Source organism: Ranitomeya imitator, chromosome 1 (assembly GCF_032444005.1).
Source record: "Ranitomeya imitator isolate aRanImi1 chromosome 1, aRanImi1.pri, whole genome shotgun sequence".
Lineage (NCBI taxonomy): Eukaryota > Metazoa > Chordata > Amphibia > Anura > Dendrobatidae > Ranitomeya > Ranitomeya imitator.
In genome coordinates, this window is record NC_091282.1 from 1,186,583,798 (window position 1) to 1,186,605,212 (window position 21,415).

General features: G+C 48.6%; 1 protein-coding gene across 1 annotated transcript; it reads left to right on the top strand.

Annotated features, from left to right (window-relative positions):
- Positions 1–14,631: 14,631 nt before the first annotated feature.
- On the top strand, positions 14,632–21,008 carry GRPEL1 (GrpE like 1, mitochondrial). The gene is made up of 4 exons (XM_069744787.1): positions 14,632–14,782; positions 19,311–19,458; positions 20,072–20,153; positions 20,283–21,008. Exons 1-4 carry the CDS (start codon positions 14,709–14,711, stop codon positions 20,627–20,629), a joined length of 651 nt encoding a protein of 216 aa, XP_069600888.1. The 5' UTR covers positions 14,632–14,708; the 3' UTR covers positions 20,630–21,008.
- The last annotated feature ends 407 nt before the right edge of the window (positions 21,009–21,415 follow it).

A 21,415-nucleotide genomic window follows, 5' to 3' on the forward strand; every position in this document is an offset into this window, starting at 1 on the left:
TGCGACCCGATCCGTGGCCCTGGGCGCCCAATTAACGGGAAAGGTCTTTTAAGGGGATTTGTATTAAAGTTTGTGTTTGTGATGCCACCTGTGGTTCTCAGTCAAAAGGGACTGACGCTGCTTAAAGTGTTCCTCTGGGGTGAAGTTACTACAGCAAGGATGGTGACGCTTCCCACAGGTGAACGGGGTCCCCAGGGCTCCCGGTGTGCTGGGCCGAGATGGTGTATGCCGGCAAATAAATGGAGGACACAGAGTTGTAACATCTTTACCTAGTTTACTGATGGTAGCAGTCTACAGTCTAGGGTAACAGAGGCAGGTGATGATCTAGTCTGGCTGGCCTGGAGGAAAAGGCGATCCCTCTCCCAAGTGAGGTCCGTAAGCCTTCCTAATCCCGCTCGTATGCGGGGTCCTTGCTGCCTGTAGCTTGCTGGCAAAGTCCTCTCTCTCCTGTCCTGGGACAGTTACCTGTATGATGATCAGTGTAAGCCTTTTTATAGGGTTTCTATCACGACCCGGGCTCCTAGTATACTGTTGCACCTTCAGGTGTGGGTGCGGGCAAATTACATAAAGTCCTATGCCCTCTGGTGTTGCCGTGTGCCCTGAGTACAACAGAGCCTCGGGCTCCCGGTTCCCGCTTTTCGGGTGCTGGGTCACAGTTCCCCTCTGAGCCCCTTTCCTTCTTCTGTTGCTTCTTTCCTCTGATGCTTCACTACATTCAACCCCTCGGGTTCACTTCCTTTCCTGGAGCTGCAGCTCAGTCCTGGCTGCACTGCTCCGCTGTCTGCTCTCCACTCCTCCCTTCACTGTCTGCTCCAGACTGAACTAACTCCTCCTCCAGACCAGAACACTTAAAGCTGGGGAAGCTCCCCTGAATCCGGGTTCAGAGCTTCCCCTTCTGGCCTGGATTCAGAATGTGTTGCATGTAGGTGCGTTACCTGGTAAAGGGAATTCTCCTTGCCTCCAAATATGATATCGCCCTCCCGGAAAGGAAGGCAACATCACTGTAACAACCGGTTACCTGGGGTGTTCCATGTAGATGCTCCCTTCCACATGATTCACAAAAGTGACTTTCTGTCTCCATATTCATGATCAGTGGGGCTACCAGCAGCTGGTCCCTCACCAATCATCTATTCTGTGGATAGGTGATAAATATTGTGTACGGAACAACCCCCTAAATATGGTTCACCAGAAATGTAATAAAATGGCACCCGTCACATGATTCAAACGGCAGTTGTCCTAGTCACATTTCAGGATAGGCTGTAGTCTGAAGTAACCCAGCTCCTGAGACATATGTCTCCACTGACAGAGAAGCAGTATAATAAGCACATAAGTACGTGTGCTTACGATAGATCTAGCTCCTGACAGGGAACCTAATGGATTCCTAAAGGGAACCTGAAAGTGGATACATGCTGCCCAAACAACGACCATAAATTTCAGCCAATTTCGGAATGTTTGCTGTGATATTTCCGAGAAAAACATATTGTAAAAGCCGCCGGGGACCAAGCAGGACAGGAGACTGGATAGACAGACAGGTTCCCGGTGGCTTCTCTCCTCACACTGCCCTTTTAGTGTTGAGTGTATAGGGAGAAACCACTGTGGACCGAGATACACGGGAGACTTCTCAGACAGCTGGATCTGCACAACTAATATTATGAGGGGTTTTTCTAAATTCATCACAAAATGCCACCTTCACTAACTACTGAAGTCTCAGCACTAGCTTCGATCACGGCTGCTAACCATGTAGATGCTGCTGTCAACCACTGACGGGCCTTTAAATGGTCTCCGTGCCAGGGTAATAGAACCAATGAGTTATCATGGAAGCTGGGGGCCTGCTAAAGGGTCTATGTTGCTGCCATCTCATGTACCTGACTGGGCTTCATACGAGAACATTAGTTACACTATATACTGCAATACTATAGTACTGCAGTGTGTATATATATATATATATGTATATATATATATCTATATATATATATATATATATATATATATATATATATATATATATATATATATAGATATATATATAGATATAGATATATATATATATATATATCTATATATATATATCTATATATATATATATATATATATATATTTATTGTGTCCTGTCAAATGATCCGAGGTTCAGGTACTAGCCTAGGGAGACAAAAAAATATACTGTAAAAAATAAAAAATAAAGTTTTAAGTATATCAAATTTTAAATTATTCTCACTTTCCAAATTAAAAAATAAATTGAGAAATGAAAAAAAAAAAAGTTTGCATCATAGAATCCATGAATGTCTGCGCTATCAAAATTTCATATTTTTACCATCCTGGAAAAAAAAGTAGTTTTTCAGTTGCCACACTCCCAATCCCCTCCCCCACAAAAGCATTCAAAAGCTATTGAAATTTCATATGTACCCAAAAAGGTATTAATAAAAAAATACATTTTTTTCCACTTTTAGAGACCTGGTGCCCAAATATTTCTTTGAGCTCAGTGATTGGTTGCAGCGTTTGTGTGAGCGGTCAATGAAATGTCATCACTGCAGCCAAAATACTGCGATCGAGGTAGTGCGGAGATCGGACGCTGGAACCAGGAAGGCAAGACCGATCTAATTTTATATTCCATTATAGGAAACTCTTGAGGTCCACATTTAGGAGGGGGTCCCGCTGTGCTGTTTTTATGGCCGAGTCCTCCTTCTTCTATGGCTGTCAGAAAGTCCAATGCTGGCTGAAGACGAGAGTATGAAAAATTGTCCGCTTTTCATAAAAAAAAATTGGACAATTTTCATCCCAAAAAATTGGACGATTTTCATCCAAAAAAATTGGATGATTTTCAACTAATTTTAATCAGATTTTCATCCATGTGACAACTGTGTGTCCATTTTAGAATGTGCGTGTGATGCTGTGTGCGATCCATTTTCATACATCTACATTGAAAAATGTAAGTGATAAAATATGGTTTCCTAGGTTTATAATAGAAATCTATCTGTAGAAATCGGATTCTACACGCATGTTCTGTGTGGGATCTGATTTTTTTTTTATAACCCACCCATAGAGCAGAAGCTATTTTCAGGAAAGCTGGACTTGCTGAAAAAGAAGGAATGAAAATTGCTGGATTAATCAACAACCATCTTAAATACGCAGATGATACAACATTGATCGTCAGTCCTTCATTCTATCTACACTTGTTGCTGAGTGCCAAGATGGAGAGCTTGAACATGGGACTGCTACTCATTACAAAGGGGACAAAGATACTGCCAGGTACAACGGGGACACATTTGGGATGGACGGCGACGAACTGGATGTTGTAGAGGACTTTTGCCTATTCGGATCAATGACCACTCACGATTCAACGACGACACCGGAAGTCAATAGGAGAATAGCTATGGGCAAATCCACAAAGAAGTCAATGGACAAGGTCTACAAATCGAGGAACATTTCACTGGCGATGAAGACGTTGCTCATACATAGTCTGGTCTTTTCTATGGTAACATACAGATGCAAACCCTGGATGACAGAGATGCCTGCTCTGTTTGGAAGTTAGAGGGGCTGCAGTAGTCAGCTGACTAAAAAAGCGTGTAATCCGAGAAACATCCGATGACGTGTTTTTCTTGTCACCGACCGTCATCGCAAGCAATGATGATGGAGGAGATAGCAACAGCACACACTTCCACCCTCACCATTCTTCCTCTGTCTGACGTGTCAGAGCAGCGGGCGTGATGTCATTACAGAGCGCCCGCTGTTATACGATGTGCAGAGCTTCACGCACAGCGTTCCAGAGCATCGGGTGGGACGAGGAGAGCTGAGTATTGTATTTATATTTCTTAATCAATGACTGGTGTCCATAATAGAGTATGGAGGACTATGGGGGTGCAGTATATTGTATGGAGGGGCGCATAATACTATATGGAAGATTATGATGTGCATATTATATTACGTGGAAGGTTATTTGGATATTATACTGTATGCAAGCAATTATACAGTGTGAAGGTTTTTATGGGGTCCATGATACTGTGGTGAGGGCCATTATACTATTTTGAGGGCTAGTGCTGGCTTTTATACGGTGTGGGGCTATTATACTACAGGAAGGGCTGTGGGGCTTACAATTGGGGGATTATACGGTGTTCAGGTCACAATACTTTGCCTTGGGAGTTGAGGTGGGGTACAGTAGGGTCATTATACTGTGCATGTAGAAGCCAATGTGGAGGACTTCACCATAGGGGTATCATACTGTGGCAATGAAAGGGGAATCTAGGACTTCAGCAGGATGAAAATTACTATGTAAAGGCTATACATACATGCTAGCCACCTTAGGGAGACACCCAAGTTGGGCAATGTAGCGGGATTAGACTGGGGTGGAAAGAGATGATTTGCATAGCTCCGCCTACTGCAAAGGATTCTGGGTAAACCTGCTATTCTTTGTATTATGCTGCTTGCAAGTACTTTCCGTTTCAGGAAAGCATCCACTATGTAAAGGCTAGAAAGTTGTGAGATATGCCCTTCTGTGACCCTGACAATTTTTGGGGGAGGGGTGGGGCCATGATTTCTATGTACATCCCTGCTTACATGGCCATATTGACTGAAAAATAAAGAAGTTATGGCTCTGGAAAGAAGGGGAGCAAAAAACGGAAATGTAAAAATGGAAAGTTCCAAGGTGATGGAGGGGTTAAAAATGTGCACCTTTTGTCTTTTACAGGCTCTTTGTGTTCCCGCACATTCAATAGTAATGTTGTCTGTGGTCATAAATCAGCTGAGAGAACAGAAAAAGACAGATACAAGAGTCAGGCCGGCCACACACATTAGATAGCTGTCCGACTCTGAGGAATGATACTTTGGCTGACAGCCATCACAGCCAACTCTCCTGTACATAGGTGCGCTCCTGTGTTCTGTGCAAGAAAACTGCCGGAACAGACACACCGGCAGCCGTCTTATCTCATGGAGAATGATGCAATCGACAGCCCGAAATCAGACATGGGCGATCGATAGGGTCGGACAGGCCCATCGGAGAACCAGAGGATTCTCCGGAGGGCAAAGGCAATGACACCTGGTGGCATACTGGCCAGCAGCTGTATAGGGCCCCCACTACTCCAGGGGCCCCCAGCCAGTGGAATGTCGCTAATAGCGGCACATCCAGCAGCTAGGGGGCGCCTGAGTCAAAGGGTCACGCCCAGAGCCTGTCCCCAATGCTTAACAGAAATGAATATTCACGCTTCCCCACACCCCCATAGGCATGGAGAGGAGCGAACATTCATTTCACATTAATAGTGGGCAGTGCCCGCTGCCCGGCGCTTCCTGTCTGACACAGCGCGGCTGGATGACATCATCTTTAAGCAGGCGTCTGTTTCAGACAGAAAGCTGCCGGCGACGAAGATGTTTCTGGGATGTGCTGCGGCAGCGGGGAACAATTGGAGAGGTGAGTGTTGCTGTGTGTCTGTTTGTGTGCATGTGTATGTGGTGCGGTGCTTTGTGTGTGTATGCGGTGCGGTGCTTTGTGTGTGTATGCGGTGTGGTGCGGTGCTTTGTGTGCATATGCGGTGCAGTACTTTGTGTGTGTATGCGGTGTGGTGCTTTGTGTGTGTATGCGGTGCGGTGCTTTGTGTGTGTATGCGGTGTGGTGCGGTGCTTTGTGTGTGTGACAGAGCGGTGCGTTGCTGTGTGTGCGGTGCCGTGTGTGTATTGGAGATTGGCAATGATGTGGGTGATGGAGAGAGCAGTGATGGGGTGGTGGGGGAGGCTATATTGATGGTGGTGGAAAGAACGATGGGGGAGGCAATGATGGAGGTGTTGAAATGGGCAATGATGGGGGTGGTGGGGAGAAAGCAATGATGGTGGGGGAAGGCAATGGTGGAGGTGTTAAAATGGGCAATGATGGGGGTGGTGGGGAAGAAAGCAATGATGGTAGTGGTGGAAACGACAATGGTGGTGGTGGGGTAGTGTTGTGAATTCTGTGGCCAAGCTCCCTCCTGTGGTCGTGAGTGGTACTGCGGCTTCTGAGTTTCCTTCCTCAGGTGATGAGGTTAAGTCGTTAGGTGCTGCTCTATTTAACTCCACCTGGTGCTTTGATCCTGGCCTCCAGTCAATGTTCTAGTATTGGTCTTGCTTCCTCCTGGATCGTTCCTGTGGCCTGTCTATCCTGCATAAGCTAAGTTCTGCTTATGTTATTTTTGTTTGCTATATTTCCTGTCCAGCTTGCTATATTGGTTTTTCTTGCTTGCTGGAAGCTCTGAGACGCAGAGGGAGCACCTCCGTACCGTTAGTCGGTACGGAGGGTCTTTTTGCCCCCTCTGCGTGGTTGTTTGTAGGTTTTTGTGTTGACCGCAAAGCTATCTTTCCTATCCTCGGTCTATTCAGTAAGTCAGGCCTCACTTTGCTAAATCTATTTCCTCTCTGTGTTTGTATTTCATCTTTACTCACAGTCATTATATGTGGGGGGCTGCCTTTTCCTTTGGGGAATTTCTCTGAGGCAAGGTAGGCTTATTTTTCTATCTTCAGGGCTAGTTAGTTTCTCAGGCTGTGCCGAGTTGCATAGGGAGCGTTAGGCGCAATCCACGGCTACCTCTAGTGTGGTGTGATAGGATTAGGGATTGCGGTCAGCAGAGTTTCCCCGTCTCAGAGCTCGTCATATGTTTTTGGTAAATGTCAGGTCACTTAGTGTGCTCTGAACTTCAAGGTCCATTGTGGTTCTGAATTACCTGTTCATAACAGTACTGGAGGCCTAAAGTACTAATGCTTCTCAATAGAGGGAAAAGAGAAGTTCTGAGACCATTTTTTTTTCTTTGCACTGTGTTCTGTCTTTCTTTTCCCCTTTACATCAGGGTGGTTCAGAACACAGGTGTGGACATGGACATTCAGGGTCTGTCCTCTGTGATGGATAATCTCACTATAAGAGTACAGAGCATTCAAGATTTAGTGGTTCAGAATCCTATGTTAGAACCTAAAATTCCTATTCCTGAGTTATTTTCTGGAGATAGAGCTAAGTTCTTGAATGTTAAAAATAATTGTAAACTATTTCTGGCTTTGAAACCCCGCTCCTCTGGTGACCCAGTTCAACAAGTTAAAATCATTATTTCTTTATTACGTGGCGACCCTCAAGACTGGGCATTTTCCCTTGCACCAGGAGATCCTGCATTATGTAATATTGATGCGTTTTTTCTGGCGCTCGGATTGCTGTACGACGAACCTAATTCAGTGGATCAGGCGGAGAAAAATTTGCTGGCTCTGTGTCAGGGTCAGGATGAGATAGAGATTTATTGTCAGAAGTTTAGAAAGTGGTCCGTGCTCACTCAATGGAATGAATGTGCGCTGGCAGCTATTTTCAGAAAGGGTCTCTCTGAAGCCCTTACGGATGTCATGGTGGGATTTCCTATGCCTGCTGGTCTGAATGAGTCTATGTCTTTGGCCATTCAGATCGGTCGACGCTTGCGCGAGCGTAAATCTGTGCACCATTTGGCGGTATTATCTGAGCATAAACCTGAGCCTATGCAGTGCGATAGGACTTTAACCAGAGCTGAAAGGCAAGAACACAGACGTCAGAATGGGCTGTGTTTCTACTGTGGTGATTCCACTCATGCTATCTCCGATTGTCCTAAGCGCACTAAGCGGTTCGCTAGGTCTGCCACCATTGGTACGGTACAGTCAAAATTTCTTTTGTCCGTTACTTTGATCTGCTCTTTGTCTTCCTATTCTGTCATGGCATTTGTGGATTCAGGCGCTGCCCTGAATTTGATGGACTTGGAGTTTGCTAGGCGCTGTGGGTTTGTCTTGGAGCCCTTGCAGTGTCCTATTCCATTGAGAGGAATTGATGCTACGCCTTTGGCCAAGAATAAGCCTCAGTATTGGACCCAGCTGACCATGTGCATGGCTCCTGCGCACCAGGAGGATATTCGCTTTCTGGTGTTGCATAATCTGCATGATGTGGTCGTGTTGGGGTTGCCATGGCTACAAGTCCATAACCCAGTATTAGATTGGAAATCAATGTCTGTGTCCAGCTGGGGTTGTCAGGGGGTACATGGTGATGTTCCATCTCTGTCTATCTCATCATCCACCCCTTCTGAGGTCCCAGAGTTCTTGTCTGATTACCGGGATGTATTCGATGAGCCCAAGTCCAATGCCCTACCTCCGCATAGGGATTGTGATTGTGCTATCGATTTGATTCCTGGTAGTAAGTTTCCTAAGGGTCGACTGTTTAATTTATCTGTACCTGAGCACGCCGCTATGCGGAGTTACGTGAAGGAGTCTTTGGAGAAGGGTCATATTCGCCCGTCATCGTCGCCATTGGGAGCGGGGTTCTTTTTTGTGGCCAAGAATGATGGTTCGCTGAGACCTTGTATTGATTACCGCCTTCTAAATAAAATTACGGTCAAATTTCAGTACCCCTTGCCGCTGCTGTCTGATTTGTTTGCTCGGATTAAGGGGGCTAGTTGGTTCACCAAGATAGATCTTCGTGGTGCGTATAATCTTGTGCGTATTAAACGGGGCGATGAATGGAAAACAGCATTTAATATGCCCGAAGGCCATTTTGAGTACCTGGTTATGCCATTCGGACTTTCTAATGCTCCATCAGTGTTTCAGTCCTTTATGCATGACATCTTCCGAGAGTACCTGGATAAATTCCTGATTGTATACTTGGACGATATTTTGGTCTTCTCGGATGATTGGGAGTCTCACGTGAAGCAGGTCAGAATGGTGTTCCAGGTCCTGCGTGCTAATTCTTTGTTTGTGAAGGGGTCAAAGTGTCTCTTTGGTGTTCAGAAGATTTCATTTTTGGGGTTCATTTTTTCTCCTTCTACTATCGAGATGGACCCTGTTAAAGTTCAGGCCATTTATGATTGGACTCAGCCAACATCTCTGAAGAGTCTGCAGAAGTTCCTGGGCTTTGCTAATTTTTATCGTCGCTTCATCGCTAATTTTTCTAGCATTGCTAAACCGTTGACTGATTTAACCAAGAAGGGTGCTGATGTGGTCAATTGGTCTTCTGCTGCTGTGGAAGCTTTTCAGGAGTTGAAGCGTCGGTTTTCTTCTGCCCCTGTGTTGTGCCAACCAGATGTTTCGCTTCCGTTCCAGGTCGAGGTTGATGCTTCAGAAATTGGAGCAGGGGCTGTTTTGTCGCAGAGAAGTTCTGATGGCTCGGTGATGAAACCATGCGCCTTCTTTTCCAGGAAGTTTTCACCTGCTGAGCGTAATTATGATGTTGGCAATCGAGAGTTGCTGGCCATGAAGTGGGCATTCGAGGAGTGGCGTCATTGGCTTGAAGGAGCTAAGCATCGCGTGGTGGTCTTGACTGATCACAAAAACTTGACTTATCTCGAGTCTGCCAAACGGTTGAATCCTAGACAGGCTCGTTGGTCGCTGTTTTTCTCCCGTTTTGACTTTGTGGTTTCGTACCTTCCGGGCTCTGATGAAGGCGGATGCCCTGTCTAGGAGTTTTGTGCCCGATTCTCCAGGTTTGTCAGAGCCGGCGGGTATTCTCAAAGAGGGGGTAATTTTGTCTGCCATCTCCCCTGATTTGCGGCGGGTGCTGCAAAAATTTCAGGCTAATAGACCTGACCGTTGCCCAGCGGAGAAACTGTTTGTCCCTGATAAATGGACGAGTAGAGTTATCTCTGAGGTTCATTGTTCGGTGTTGGCTGGTCATCCTGGAATCTTTGGTACCAGAGATTTGGTGGCTAGATCCTTTTGGTGGCCGTCTCTGTCGCGGGATGTGCGTTCTTTTGTGCAGTCCTGTGGGATTTGTGCTCGGGCTAAGCCCTGCTGTTCTCGTGCCAGTGGGTTGCTTTTGCCCTTGCCGGTCCCGAAGAGGCCTTGGGCACATATCTCTATGGATTTTATTTCGGATCTCCCCGTCTCTCAAAGAATGTCGGTCATTTGGGTAGTTTGTGATCGCTTCTCTAAGATGGTCCATTTGGTGCCCTTGTCTAAATTGCCTTCCTCCTCTGATTTGGTGCCGTTGTTTTTCCAGCATGTGGTTTGTTTACATGGCATTCCAGAGAACATCGTTTCTGACAGAGGTTCCCAGTTTGTTTCGAGGTTTTGGCGAGCCTTTTGTGCTAGGATGGGCATTGATTTGTCTTTTTCCTCGGCTTTCCATCCTCAGACTAATGGCCAGACTGAACGAACCAATCAGACCTTGGAAACATATCTCAGATGTTTTGTTTCTGCTGATCAGGATGATTGGGTGTCCTTTTTGCCTTTGGCTGAGTTCGCCCATAATAATTGGGCCAGCTCGGCTACTTTGGTTTCGCCGTTTTTCTGCAATTCTGGCTTCCACCCTCGTTTCTCTTCAGGGCAGGTTGAGTCTTCGGACTGTCCTGGTGTGGATACTGTGGTGGATAGGTTGCAGCAGATTTGGACTCATGTAGTGGACAATCTGACTTTGTCCCAGGAGAAGGCTCAACGTTTCGCTAACCGCAGGCGCTGTGTGGGTCCCCGACTTCGTGTTGGGGATTTGGTTTGGTTGTCATCTCGTTATATTCCTATGAAAGTTTTCTCTCCTAAATTTAAGCCTCGTTTCATTGGTCCATATAGGATTTCTGAGGTTCTTAATCCTGTGTCTTTTCGTTTGACTCTTCCAGCTTCTTTTTCCATCCATAACGTGTTCCATAGGTCATTGTTGCGGAGATACGTGGCACCTGTGGTTCCATCTATTGATCCTCCTGCTCCGGTTTTGGTTGAAGGGGAATTGGAGTATATTGTGGAGAAGATTTTGGATTCTCGTGTTTCGAGACGGAAACTCCAGTATTTGGTTAAGTGGAAGGGTTATGGTCAGGAAGATAATTCCTGGGTCTTTGCCTCTGATGTCCATGCTGCCGATCTGGTTCGTGCCTTTCATGTGGCTCATCCTGGTCGGCCTGGGGGCTCTGGTGAGGGTTCGGTGACCCCTCCTCAAGGGGGGGGTACTGTTGTGAATTCTGTGGCCAAGCTCCCTCCTGTGGTCGTGAGTGGTACTGCGGCTTCTGAGTTTCCTTCCTCAGGTGATGAGGTTAAGTCGTTAGGTGCTGCTCTATTTAACTCCACCTGGTGCTTTGATCCTGGCCTCCAGTCAATGTTCTAGTATTGGTCTTGCTTCCTCCTGGATCGTTCCTGTGGCCTGTCTATCCTGCATAAGCTAAGTTCTGCTTATGTTATTTTTGTTTGCTATATTTTCTGTCCAGCTTGCTATATTGTTTTTTCTTGCTTGCTGGAAGCTCTGAGACGCAGGGGGAGCACCTCCGTACCGTTAGTCGGTGCGGAGGGTCTTTTTGCCCCTCTGCGTGGTTGTTTGTAGGTTTTTGTGTTGACCGCAAAGCTACCTTTCCTATCCTCGGTCTATTCAGTAAGTCGGGCCTCACTTTGCTAAATCTATTTCATCTCTGTTTGTATTTCATCTTTACTCACAGTCATTATATGTGGGGGGCTGCCTTTTCCTTTGGGGAATTTCTCTGAGGCAAGGTAGGCTTATTTTTCTATCTTCAGGGCTAGTTAGTTTCTCAGGCTGTGCCGAGTTGCATAGGGAGCGTTAGGCGCAATCCACGGCTACCTCTAGTGTGGTGTGATAGGATTAGGGATTGCGGTCAGCAGAGTTTCCACGTCTCAGAGCTCGTCATATGTTTTTGGTAAATGTCAGGTCACTTAGTGTGCTCTGAACTTCAAGGTCCATTGTGGTTCTGAATTACCTGTTCATAACAGGGTAGGAGGCAATGATTGAGGTGGTGGAATGGGCAATGATGGGGTAGTGGAGGAGAAAGCAATGACGGAGGTGGTGGAAAAGGCAATGATGGGGGTGGAGGGGGAGAACAATGATGTAGGTGGAGGGGGGCTGCATTATTCTCTCAGGGGCTACGACATACTATATAAAGGGGGCCGCATTATGCCTTATGGGGGACTGCATTATACCTTATGAGGGGGTTGCATTATACTCTGAGGAAGCTACATTATATTCTGTGGTGGGCTGCATTATACTATATGAGGGGGCTGCATTATACCCTATGTGGGTGCTACATTATATTCTATGTGGGAGGCTGCATTATACCTTATGAGGGGGTTGCATTATATTTTGTAGGGTGCTGCATTATACCCAATGGGGAAGGGGCTGCTTTATATTCTATGAAGGAGGCTGCATTATATTCCATGAGGGGGGCTACATTATATTTTATGAAGGGGGCTACAGTATATTTAGCGAGGGGGTTTCATTATATTCAATGAAGGGGGCTACAGTATATTCTATGAGGGGGTTACATTATATTCTATGAGGGGGCTACCCCAACTCCTGCTACATAATTAAGACGTGTGCTAACTTATATTATACCCTGATATTAGCGCGTTTTACCGCACAATTGGTGGTCTTGTGTTTATTTCTATGTAACTACATAGTGGGCCCCAAGAATGATTTTCTCTGGTGGGCCCAAGGTGCTCCAGTCCGACGCTGGCGATCAACATCTCTCCTGATAACCATAGAGGTAGTAAGAAGATTTGCACTCAATTCAATGAGGGTAGGTGCCCAGAGGGAAAAAGAATATATAGTAGTAGAAAACACCTTCGGCACTCAAAAAAGGGGATAATTCTTGAGAATATTCTGTGACAGACATCCTTGATAAAGAAAGGCCTGAGAGCTGAAACGTCGGACATTTTGTCTTGTCATATATCGGCTGTAAATAAAGATTCTCTTGTTACACAGAATATTCTCAAGAATTATCCCCTTCTCCTGATAATCAGTCAGCCCGCCTGTACATACACACTGTTCACTGAACCCCTCAATATCGGACTTTAGAAACTCGCCAAAATGAGCTCACTGATAGATTCTCAGTTAACCCATTCTGCAGCCAGCAATACGTGGTACAAAATAAGTAGAAATTGTATTTTAGCCCAAAATACATGCATTAAAGTGAAAAAAAAAAAGTCCCCATTGGTTGACATCCCCTTTAAGGCTAAAGCCAGTACTCTCGACTTTAGCAGTGAAGCCAGTAGTGTGGAGAAAGATCTCTCTTTGTGCAGCAGCTACATTGTATGTAATGCAGATCTTGGGGAGAAAAACTAAGATGCACTGGAAAAAAATAATATGAAAAAGATTCTGGAATACAGAGATAAGAAAATGAAATGGAGACAAAAAGCTGCTCAGACAGTGAGGATAAGGACTGAGGAGGGAGCGCTGCAGACGGTGAGGATAAGGACTGAGGGGGGAGCGCTGCAGATGGTGAGGATAAGGACCGAGGAGGGAGCGCTGCAGACGGTGAGGATAAGGACTGAGGAGGGAGCGCTGCAGACGGTGAGGATAAGGACTGAGGGGGGAGCGCTGCAGATGGTGAGGATAAGGACTGAGGAGGGAGCGCTGCAGACGGTGAGGATAAGGACCGAGGAGGGAGCGCTGCAGACGGTGAGGATAAGGACTGAGGAGGGAACGCTGCAGACGGTGAGGATAAGGACCGAGGAGGGAGCGCTGCAGACCGGGAGGATAAGGACCGAGGAGGGAGCGCTGCAGACGGTGAGGATAAGGACCGAGGAGGGAGCGCTGCAGACGGTGAGGATAAGGACCGAGGAGGGAGCGCTGCAGACGGTGAGGATAAGGACCGAGGAGGGAGCGCTGCAGACGGTGAGGATAAGGACCGAGGAGGGAGCGCTGCAGACCGGGAGGATAAGGACCGAGGAGGGAGCGCTGCAGACGGTGAGGATAAGGACCGAGGAGGGAGCGCTGCAGACGGTGAGGATAAGGACCGAGGAGGGAGCGCTGCAGACGGGGAGGATAAGGACCGAGGAGGGAGCGCTGCAGACCGGGAGGATAAGGACCGAGGAGGGAGCGCTGCAGACGGTGAGGATAAGGACCGAGGAGGGAGCGCTGCAGACGGTGAGGATAAGGACCGAGGAGGGAGCGCTGCAGACGGGGAGGATAAGGACCGAGGAGGGAGCGCTGCAGACGGGGAGGATAAGGACCGAGGAGGGAGCGCTGCAGACGGTGAGGATAAGGACCGAGGAGGGAGCGCTGCAGACGGTGAGGATAAGGACCGAGGAGGGAGCGCTGCAGACCGGGAGGATAAGGACCGAGGAGGGAGCGCTGCAGACGGGGAGGATAAGGACCGAGGAGGGAGCGCTGCAGACGGTGAGGATAAGGACCGAGGAGGGAGCGCTGCAGACGGGGAGGATAAGGACCGAGGAGGGAGCGCTGCAGACGGTGAGGATAAGGACCGAGGAGGGAGCGCTGCAGACGGTGAGGATAAGGACCGAGGAGGGAGCGCTGCAGACGGTGAGGATAAGGACCGAGGAGGGAGCGCTGCAGACGGTGAGGATAAGGACCGAGGAGGGAGCGCTGCAGACGGGGAGGATAAGGACCGAGGAGGGAGCGCTGCAGACGGGGAGGATAAGGACCGAGGAGGGAGCGCTGCAGACGGTGAGGATAAGGACTGAGGAGGGAGCGCTGCAGACTAATGATGGGCAGTCCGGTCTAAGGACTGCGTACGGCCAAGGTTGTAGCCAGCTTTTATATTGCATAATTGCAGGGAATTACATGAGTGTCATCTAAGGCCCCGCCCACTCTCCAGCCTATCACTGCGCATCCTCCCTCTCAACTTCATATCTGACATTTCAACTCCTTTACAACCTCTCTTGACTAGGTTGGCAGCATGACCTTGTTCCTTGTGCGCACGCGTAACACCATGGTCCTGACGTCTCATTGGCTGAAGTATAATTTTGCAAGTTAGGTTGTGATCCGGCTTGTCCTCTGCGTTCAGTGCGCGTGAGTGCTAAGAGGGTCAGACATGGCGTCCAGGGGTCTGCGGATACTGGGGCACAACCTGAGCACAGCGCTGCGGACACACAGGGCGCCGCTCCGGTAAGAAGGAAGAGACATTGCCCGCTGTAGTCGCCTTACTAACGTGCTTACTCTTTCTCCGCTGTGCTTGTAGTGCATGGAGGCATGCTGGGAATCGTAGTTCTCCGGGGCCAAGTCACATATAACTGTGCTGCTCACCTGTTGTTTTCTTTTTAGTCTTACATAGGACTGCGGTGTACAGAAGAGTGAAGGGCGATGACAAGCTCAGCTCTGCTACATCTGCACCGCAATTGTAGAGCAATGACCCATTTATTTGTAAAATATAAATATATATATATATATAAACTTTTTTTAACAGTTAGTAAAATGTTAAAGAAATTTGCATCCCCCCTTTTCCCCGACCGTGCGCCCACCCCACGTCCCCCCGCCGAGTCCCCGACCGTGCGTCCCCCCAGCCGAGTCCCCGACCGTGCGTCCCCCCCGCCGAGTCCCCGACCGTGCGTCCCCCCCGCCGAGTCCCCGACCGTGCGTCCCCCCCGCCGAGTCCCCGACCGTGCGTCCCCCCCGCCGAGTCCCCGACCGTGCGTCCCCCCCCGCCGAGTCCCCGACCGTGCGTCCCCCCCGCCGAGTCCCCGACCGTGCGTCCCCCCCGCCGAGTCCCCGACCGTGCGTCCCCCCCGCCGAGTCCCCGACCGTGCGTCCCCCCCCGCCGAGTCCCCGACCGTGCGTCCCCCCCCGCCGAGTCCCCGACCGTGCGTCCCCCCCCGCCGAGTCCCCGACCGTGCGTCCCCCCCGCCGAGTCCCCGACCGTGCGTCCCCCCCGCCGAGTCCCCGACCGTGCGTCCCCCCCGCCGAGTCCCCGACCGTGCGTCCCCCCCGCCGAGTCCCCGACCGTGCGTCCCCCCCGCCGAGTCCCCGACCGTGCGTCCCCCCCGCCGAGTCCCCGACCGTGCGTCCCCCCCGCCGAGTCCCCGACCGTGCGTCCCCCCCGCCGAGTCCCCGACCGTGCGTCCCCCCCGCCGAGTCCCCGACCGTGCGTCCCCCCCCGCCGAGTCCCCGACCGTGCGTCCCCCCCCGCCGAGTCCCCGACCGTGCGTCCCCCCCGCCGAGTCCCCGACCGTGCGTCCCCCCCGCCGAGTCCCCGACCGTGCGTCCCCCCCGCCGAGTCCCCGACCGTGCGTCCCCCCCGCCGAGTCCCCGACCGTGCGTCCCCCCCGCCGAGTCCCCGACCGTGCGTCCCCCCCCGCCGAGTCCCCGACCGTGCGTCCCCCCCGCCGAGTCCCCGACCGTGCGTCCCCCCCGCCGAGTCCCCGACCGTGCGTCCCCCCCGCCGAGTCCCCGACCGTGCGTCCCCCCCGCCGAGTCCCCGACCGTGCGTCCCCCCCGCCGAGTCCCCGACCGTGCGTCCCCCCCGCCGAGTCCCCGACCGTGCGTCCCCCCCCCCCCGAGTCAAGGTAAGTTATGTGAGAAGATAACGGAAATCATAAAGTTCTAAACACACAGACTTTTATTACTTCAACCAGAAAACCGTCAATCAGTGAACATATTAGACCGTGGCCCCCGGTGCTGGGCTGTTACGTAGTCTCGGTTCCATCGGTGGTCTCCACTGCCCGACCTTCGGTATGATGGCGGCTGTATAGTATAGGCGCCTATGACGGCTCGCTCAGCTGCGTAGCCGCCTCCGTTCATCATGTGACCCCTCGTCCTTGGACGCTGCCGGTATCTGCTAGTAGTCTCTGCTTGTACAGGGTTGCATCACCCCTCTGTTTTGGCCGTTTCCTCACTTTTCTGTGAGCTCCAAGGATACAAACATTTGTGTAATATCCCAGTGAATTATAGCTTTATGGCCGGGGACTCACGGACATCACTATTAAATTCTATTTAACCAATAACTGGAGAGCTAGGCCCATAATAAACTATGGCTACATTTTATATAGCTAATTTCTGGAGGTACCAAAGTATCCAATAAATAATCCTATAATAACCACCAAATTAAATAATTATACTACAAAAGAGTATATCAACTTATATCCAACCTTTATTATAAACAATCGCTTTACACAAAGACAAAAAAACTAATTAAACCCCATAAAAGGAAAAAATTGGGCAGTGTGGACAAGATAATATACATATATCAGTAAAATGGGGGCAAAGGGAAACATACAATGATCACAAAGACTAGGTATTACATAACCATATATAACTAGTGAGTGTACAGATTACTAGAGCTATAAGTAACCAACCATGTGCTTAATTTGAACAGTAAGAAATCTAAACCCCCTGCAATAGAGCCACCGTATGCCGTTGTAAGTAGAAACCACACTACCCAGTAGCCCCGGCTCATGTTTCGCATGCATATATAATAAAGGTTAGATATAATTTGATATACTCTGTTTTGGGGGTATACTGTCCTTTGGGAATCATTCCTGACTAATGATGGGTGAACACGAACAGTAAAGTTCGGGGTCTGTACCAGATACCTAGTGTCAATGCAAGGACCCTGAACATGGACTCCGTATTCCTGTTCGCGTTCGTCAGCCCAAACAAAACTTGCAGTACAGCCAATCAACAAGCTTTTCTGGTGTGGGCACTTCCTGGCCCATCACTGCTATGTCAAGTATTGGCATGGCTACGATTGGCCAGAGCATAGTGTAAAAGTAAATAAGAGATGTATGGTTCCCTCTTTTTTTTTTTTTTTTTTAATAACAAGCGCAGGTAAAGCCGACAGTTGTAGGCAGCAGCCCTCAGCTGTCAGCTTTATCTTGGCTGGTTATCAAAAAATAGGTGTCCTCATGCCATTTAAAAAGGAAAAAAAAATTATAATAATTTTGAAAAACACGTCGTGAGGTCTCCCCCATTTTTGATAATCAGCCAAGCTAAAGCAGACAGATGGGGGCCTGAAACTAATAGGCTGGGAATGGGCCATGGATATTGGCCCCCTTTTAGACTAATAACATCAGCCCTCAGCCCCCCCAGAAATTTCACATCTATTAGATGCACTGATTCTGGCGCTTTGCCCGGCTCTTCCCATTTGACCTGGTACAGTGGCAAGTGGGTTAATAGTTGTGGGATTGATGTCAGCTTTGTAGTGTCAGCTGACTTCCAGCCCAGGGGTTAGTAATGGAGAGGCATCTATCAGACGCCTCCATTATTAATCCCGTAATCAAAAGAAAAAAGGCACAATCACATAGAAAAGTCCTTTAATTGAACACTCCCTGACAAATCCCCTCTTTTACGCATTTATTAGCATAAAATAAAAAATATGAAAGCCAACTAATCCAGTGTCCGCAGATAATCCATAATAATGAGGTCCCGCGACGATCACCCCAGCTGTCTGCTTTCCCTCAGCTGGTTAGTAAAAATAAAGGGGATCCCATGCCGATTTTTACTTTTATGTATTACGGTAGTTAAATACATGTACTGTACAATACAATAAGTATGCACTAATTATCTCACTGACATATTTCTTACTATGCCCGGGCATTGGCTTGAGACTACTCTCATCAGCGTACGCTTCCACTCACTGCAATCAGCAAGAGCACCCTTACCTTGATGAGAGTAGTAGTCATCATCAACCGACACCTGAACAGCGGTAACCTTTTCACCGCCGATCACAACTGCTGCTGTGTGACCGCATGGGAACTGCAGCGTTGTGACTGGCGGTAAGTCAGTAAGTTTACTGACGATCAGAGCGCTGTCACACAGATGGCAGCGTGGGAACTGCTGGATGTTCGGGCCCCCCAATCATTTCATTGGGGTTTGGGCACTGTTCTGGTACCTGAACCTAACCTTTTTTTTTTTATTAAGTTCGGCCGAACCCGATGGACTCGAACATGCACATTGTTACCAATAATTAGGAACATTACATACCTAAAAGGCGTAAGCAGTGCTCTATATGAGATGAGCGGCTCAAACTCCGGCCTGATACATTCTATCTGCACCGATACACTGTGCCAAACTAACAGAACAAGACAGCAATGTGTGCAGCTGAAGTATGCGCCCTCTAGATGATTGCCGTCCGGCCTTGGGGTACAAGTGTGCAGTCACTCTATGTGACTGTAGACTTGTGAATCCACACAGGATTCTCCAGTGCTGGCGCTGATTTGCATACTTTCTGCCACTTTCCCACTAGACGTGTACTTTTGTATTGAGCGAGGCTGCCCACTTCTAGTCGGCACATGCTCCCATGCAGGTTCTGGGCCTCTCCGACCTTTCCCGGCGCCTGCACACTGCAGTACTTTGCTCTGTCCTCAACAGGACAGACAAAGTACGCCTGCCTCGGAGCGTGAAGACAAGAAGAGGACGTCATCCTAGGAAGATGGGAGGCCCCGGACCGCGACGCCCATTGGATCGGACCGCCCCTGGGTGAGTATAATCTAACCTCTTTTTCTCATCTTTCAGGATACATCGGGGGCTTATCTACAGCATTACAGAATGCTGTAGATAAGCCCCTGATGCCAGTGGCCGCATCTTCGATTTTGGGGGTGACAGGTTCCCTTTAAATACAAGCATTTTTTGCAACAATGGCCATTAACACTATAATGAGGGGGTCGGTCAATAACCCAGATTCTGCCTTTTTGTACATTAGGGCGTGTCCACAGCTGATGTGCACAGCGGCTCAGCAGCCAAATAACCCGGAGAGTGAGGAGGAGAAGGGTAAAAAGCGAGGGGAGGAGAGCGCAGAACAGCTGAGCGCAGAGAAGGCGAAGCTGGAAGATCAAGTGAAAGAGGTTACGGTGAGTAAATAAAAAGATCTGCAGAACCCTGGACCCTCCGCCATGTCTTTGGCCACCAGATCAGAGCCATGCAATCCTCCCAACTACCTGCATGATGTTGAATCTCCGCCACCTCTTCTGATTTGTAGGCCCTGCGCGATGTTTTGGGCGCTCCTACTAATCACAAGAGGTTCCAGGGAAGCCAGCAGGTAGGAGAAAGTTAAGAGCTCTGGTCAATTTTGATCATCTCCATCATCAAGCTATGGCTTTTTTGGCTGTTTTGAAACTACATATCCCAGCAGGCCCTGACAGGGGAGTGCACCAGCTTTCTAACCCCTGTGTGTATTTTCTGTCTCTAGTGCCACCTATAGCTTAATTTTTGTAATATCAAACGAGCCATGACTTGTCGTCATTCTTGGGCGAAACAAGGATTAGACTTTGGATTTACAGATGACCGATCCTTTGTATGACACATACCCGGATGAGATCGCAGAGGCGGTGGGTACAGTGATGGGCGATCACTGTTGAATCCAAGCCTACATGTTCCCTTTCGAGGCCGACAGTATGGCTGCCATGGTCACTCTTCTTTTACCCCTGGTGTGAAGTTTCCTAATAATTGTCTTTGTGTCTCCAGGATAAATACAAGCGGGCCTTAGCAGATACAGAGAACCTGAGGCAAAGGAGCCAAAAAATGTTGGAAGATGCAAAATTGTACGGTGAGTAGCTACCATCGTCTGTCACCCACACGGCCGGCCTTCGCTCACTTCCCACTCTTGACATTTATGGTACATCCTGTAGATACAATGGAGACCGATTATTATATTTTTATTTCCTTATATCTGAAGGAATACAAGGATTCTGCAAGGATTTACTGGAAGTGGCCGACATCTTGGAGAAAGCGACTCAGAGCGTCCCCAAGGAAGAAATCAAGGATCAAAACCCTCATCTGAAGAACCTCTACGAAGGGCTGGTGATGACTGAAGTCCAGATGCAAAAAGTTTTTAAGAAGCATGGAATAGTCAAGCTCAATCCAGTGGGTGCAAAGTTTGATCCGTACGAGCACGAAGCCTTATTCCACAGCCCGGTGGAGGGCAAGGAGCCTGGCACAGTAGCCTTAGTCACTAAAGTGGGCTACAAGCTGCATGAACGTACATTGAGGCCGGCCCTGGTAGGAGTTGTGAAAGGAACATAAGTCCGTTTTTAATATCCACGTTGTACCGTCGCTAAGCAGAGGAATATTTTATTACATCATTTGACCAATTCCATTCTAGAAATATTAACGCCTCTTCAAATTAGGCAGGAAATGGTTGATGTCCCAGGAGAAATGCTGATGAGTATCATATACCAGAACTGGGCTCTGCCAGCGGCGACTTTTACTGAGACTTGCATTCCAATATTGTGCTCCTATCGCACAGCGTATGATGCTGACGGACTGAATGTTGCATATAATTATGATAATGTCTGGTCAGTACGCTGCAGGGTTACCGCCTGTCTGTTCTCCTGCAGCATGTGTTTCTTGGATATATTACCCGGAATAAATATTTTTCACAATATATAATTTATGAACAAGATGCTTACTCTGCCGTTCTCTAAAGTCCAATATCTACATAATTACGGGTGTAGACAGACGGCCGTATTTCTCGTGTGAGGAACGCAGTGCACTGCACGGACTGGCCCGGCACCTCTCCTGACCTAAGTGTGAGATATTTCTATGCAGCTGTCATGCTCAGATCAGGAGGGCCGACGGGGAGTCCGAGGATTGTGAAGTGATCCTCACATGAGAAATACGCTCGTCTGCTTACCTCAGGTTACAATTTTGCATTGAGAAATTGAGATCAATGCACAGAAGTAGATAAAGACATAATAGGCACATTCAGGGCAATTTTTGTTTTTTTTTTTACTTAAAGGGGGTGTCTGTCACTAGGTCAAAAGTGACCTGGTTTTGCTCTCATTTTATTCCTGCTGCTCCCCCGAGTAT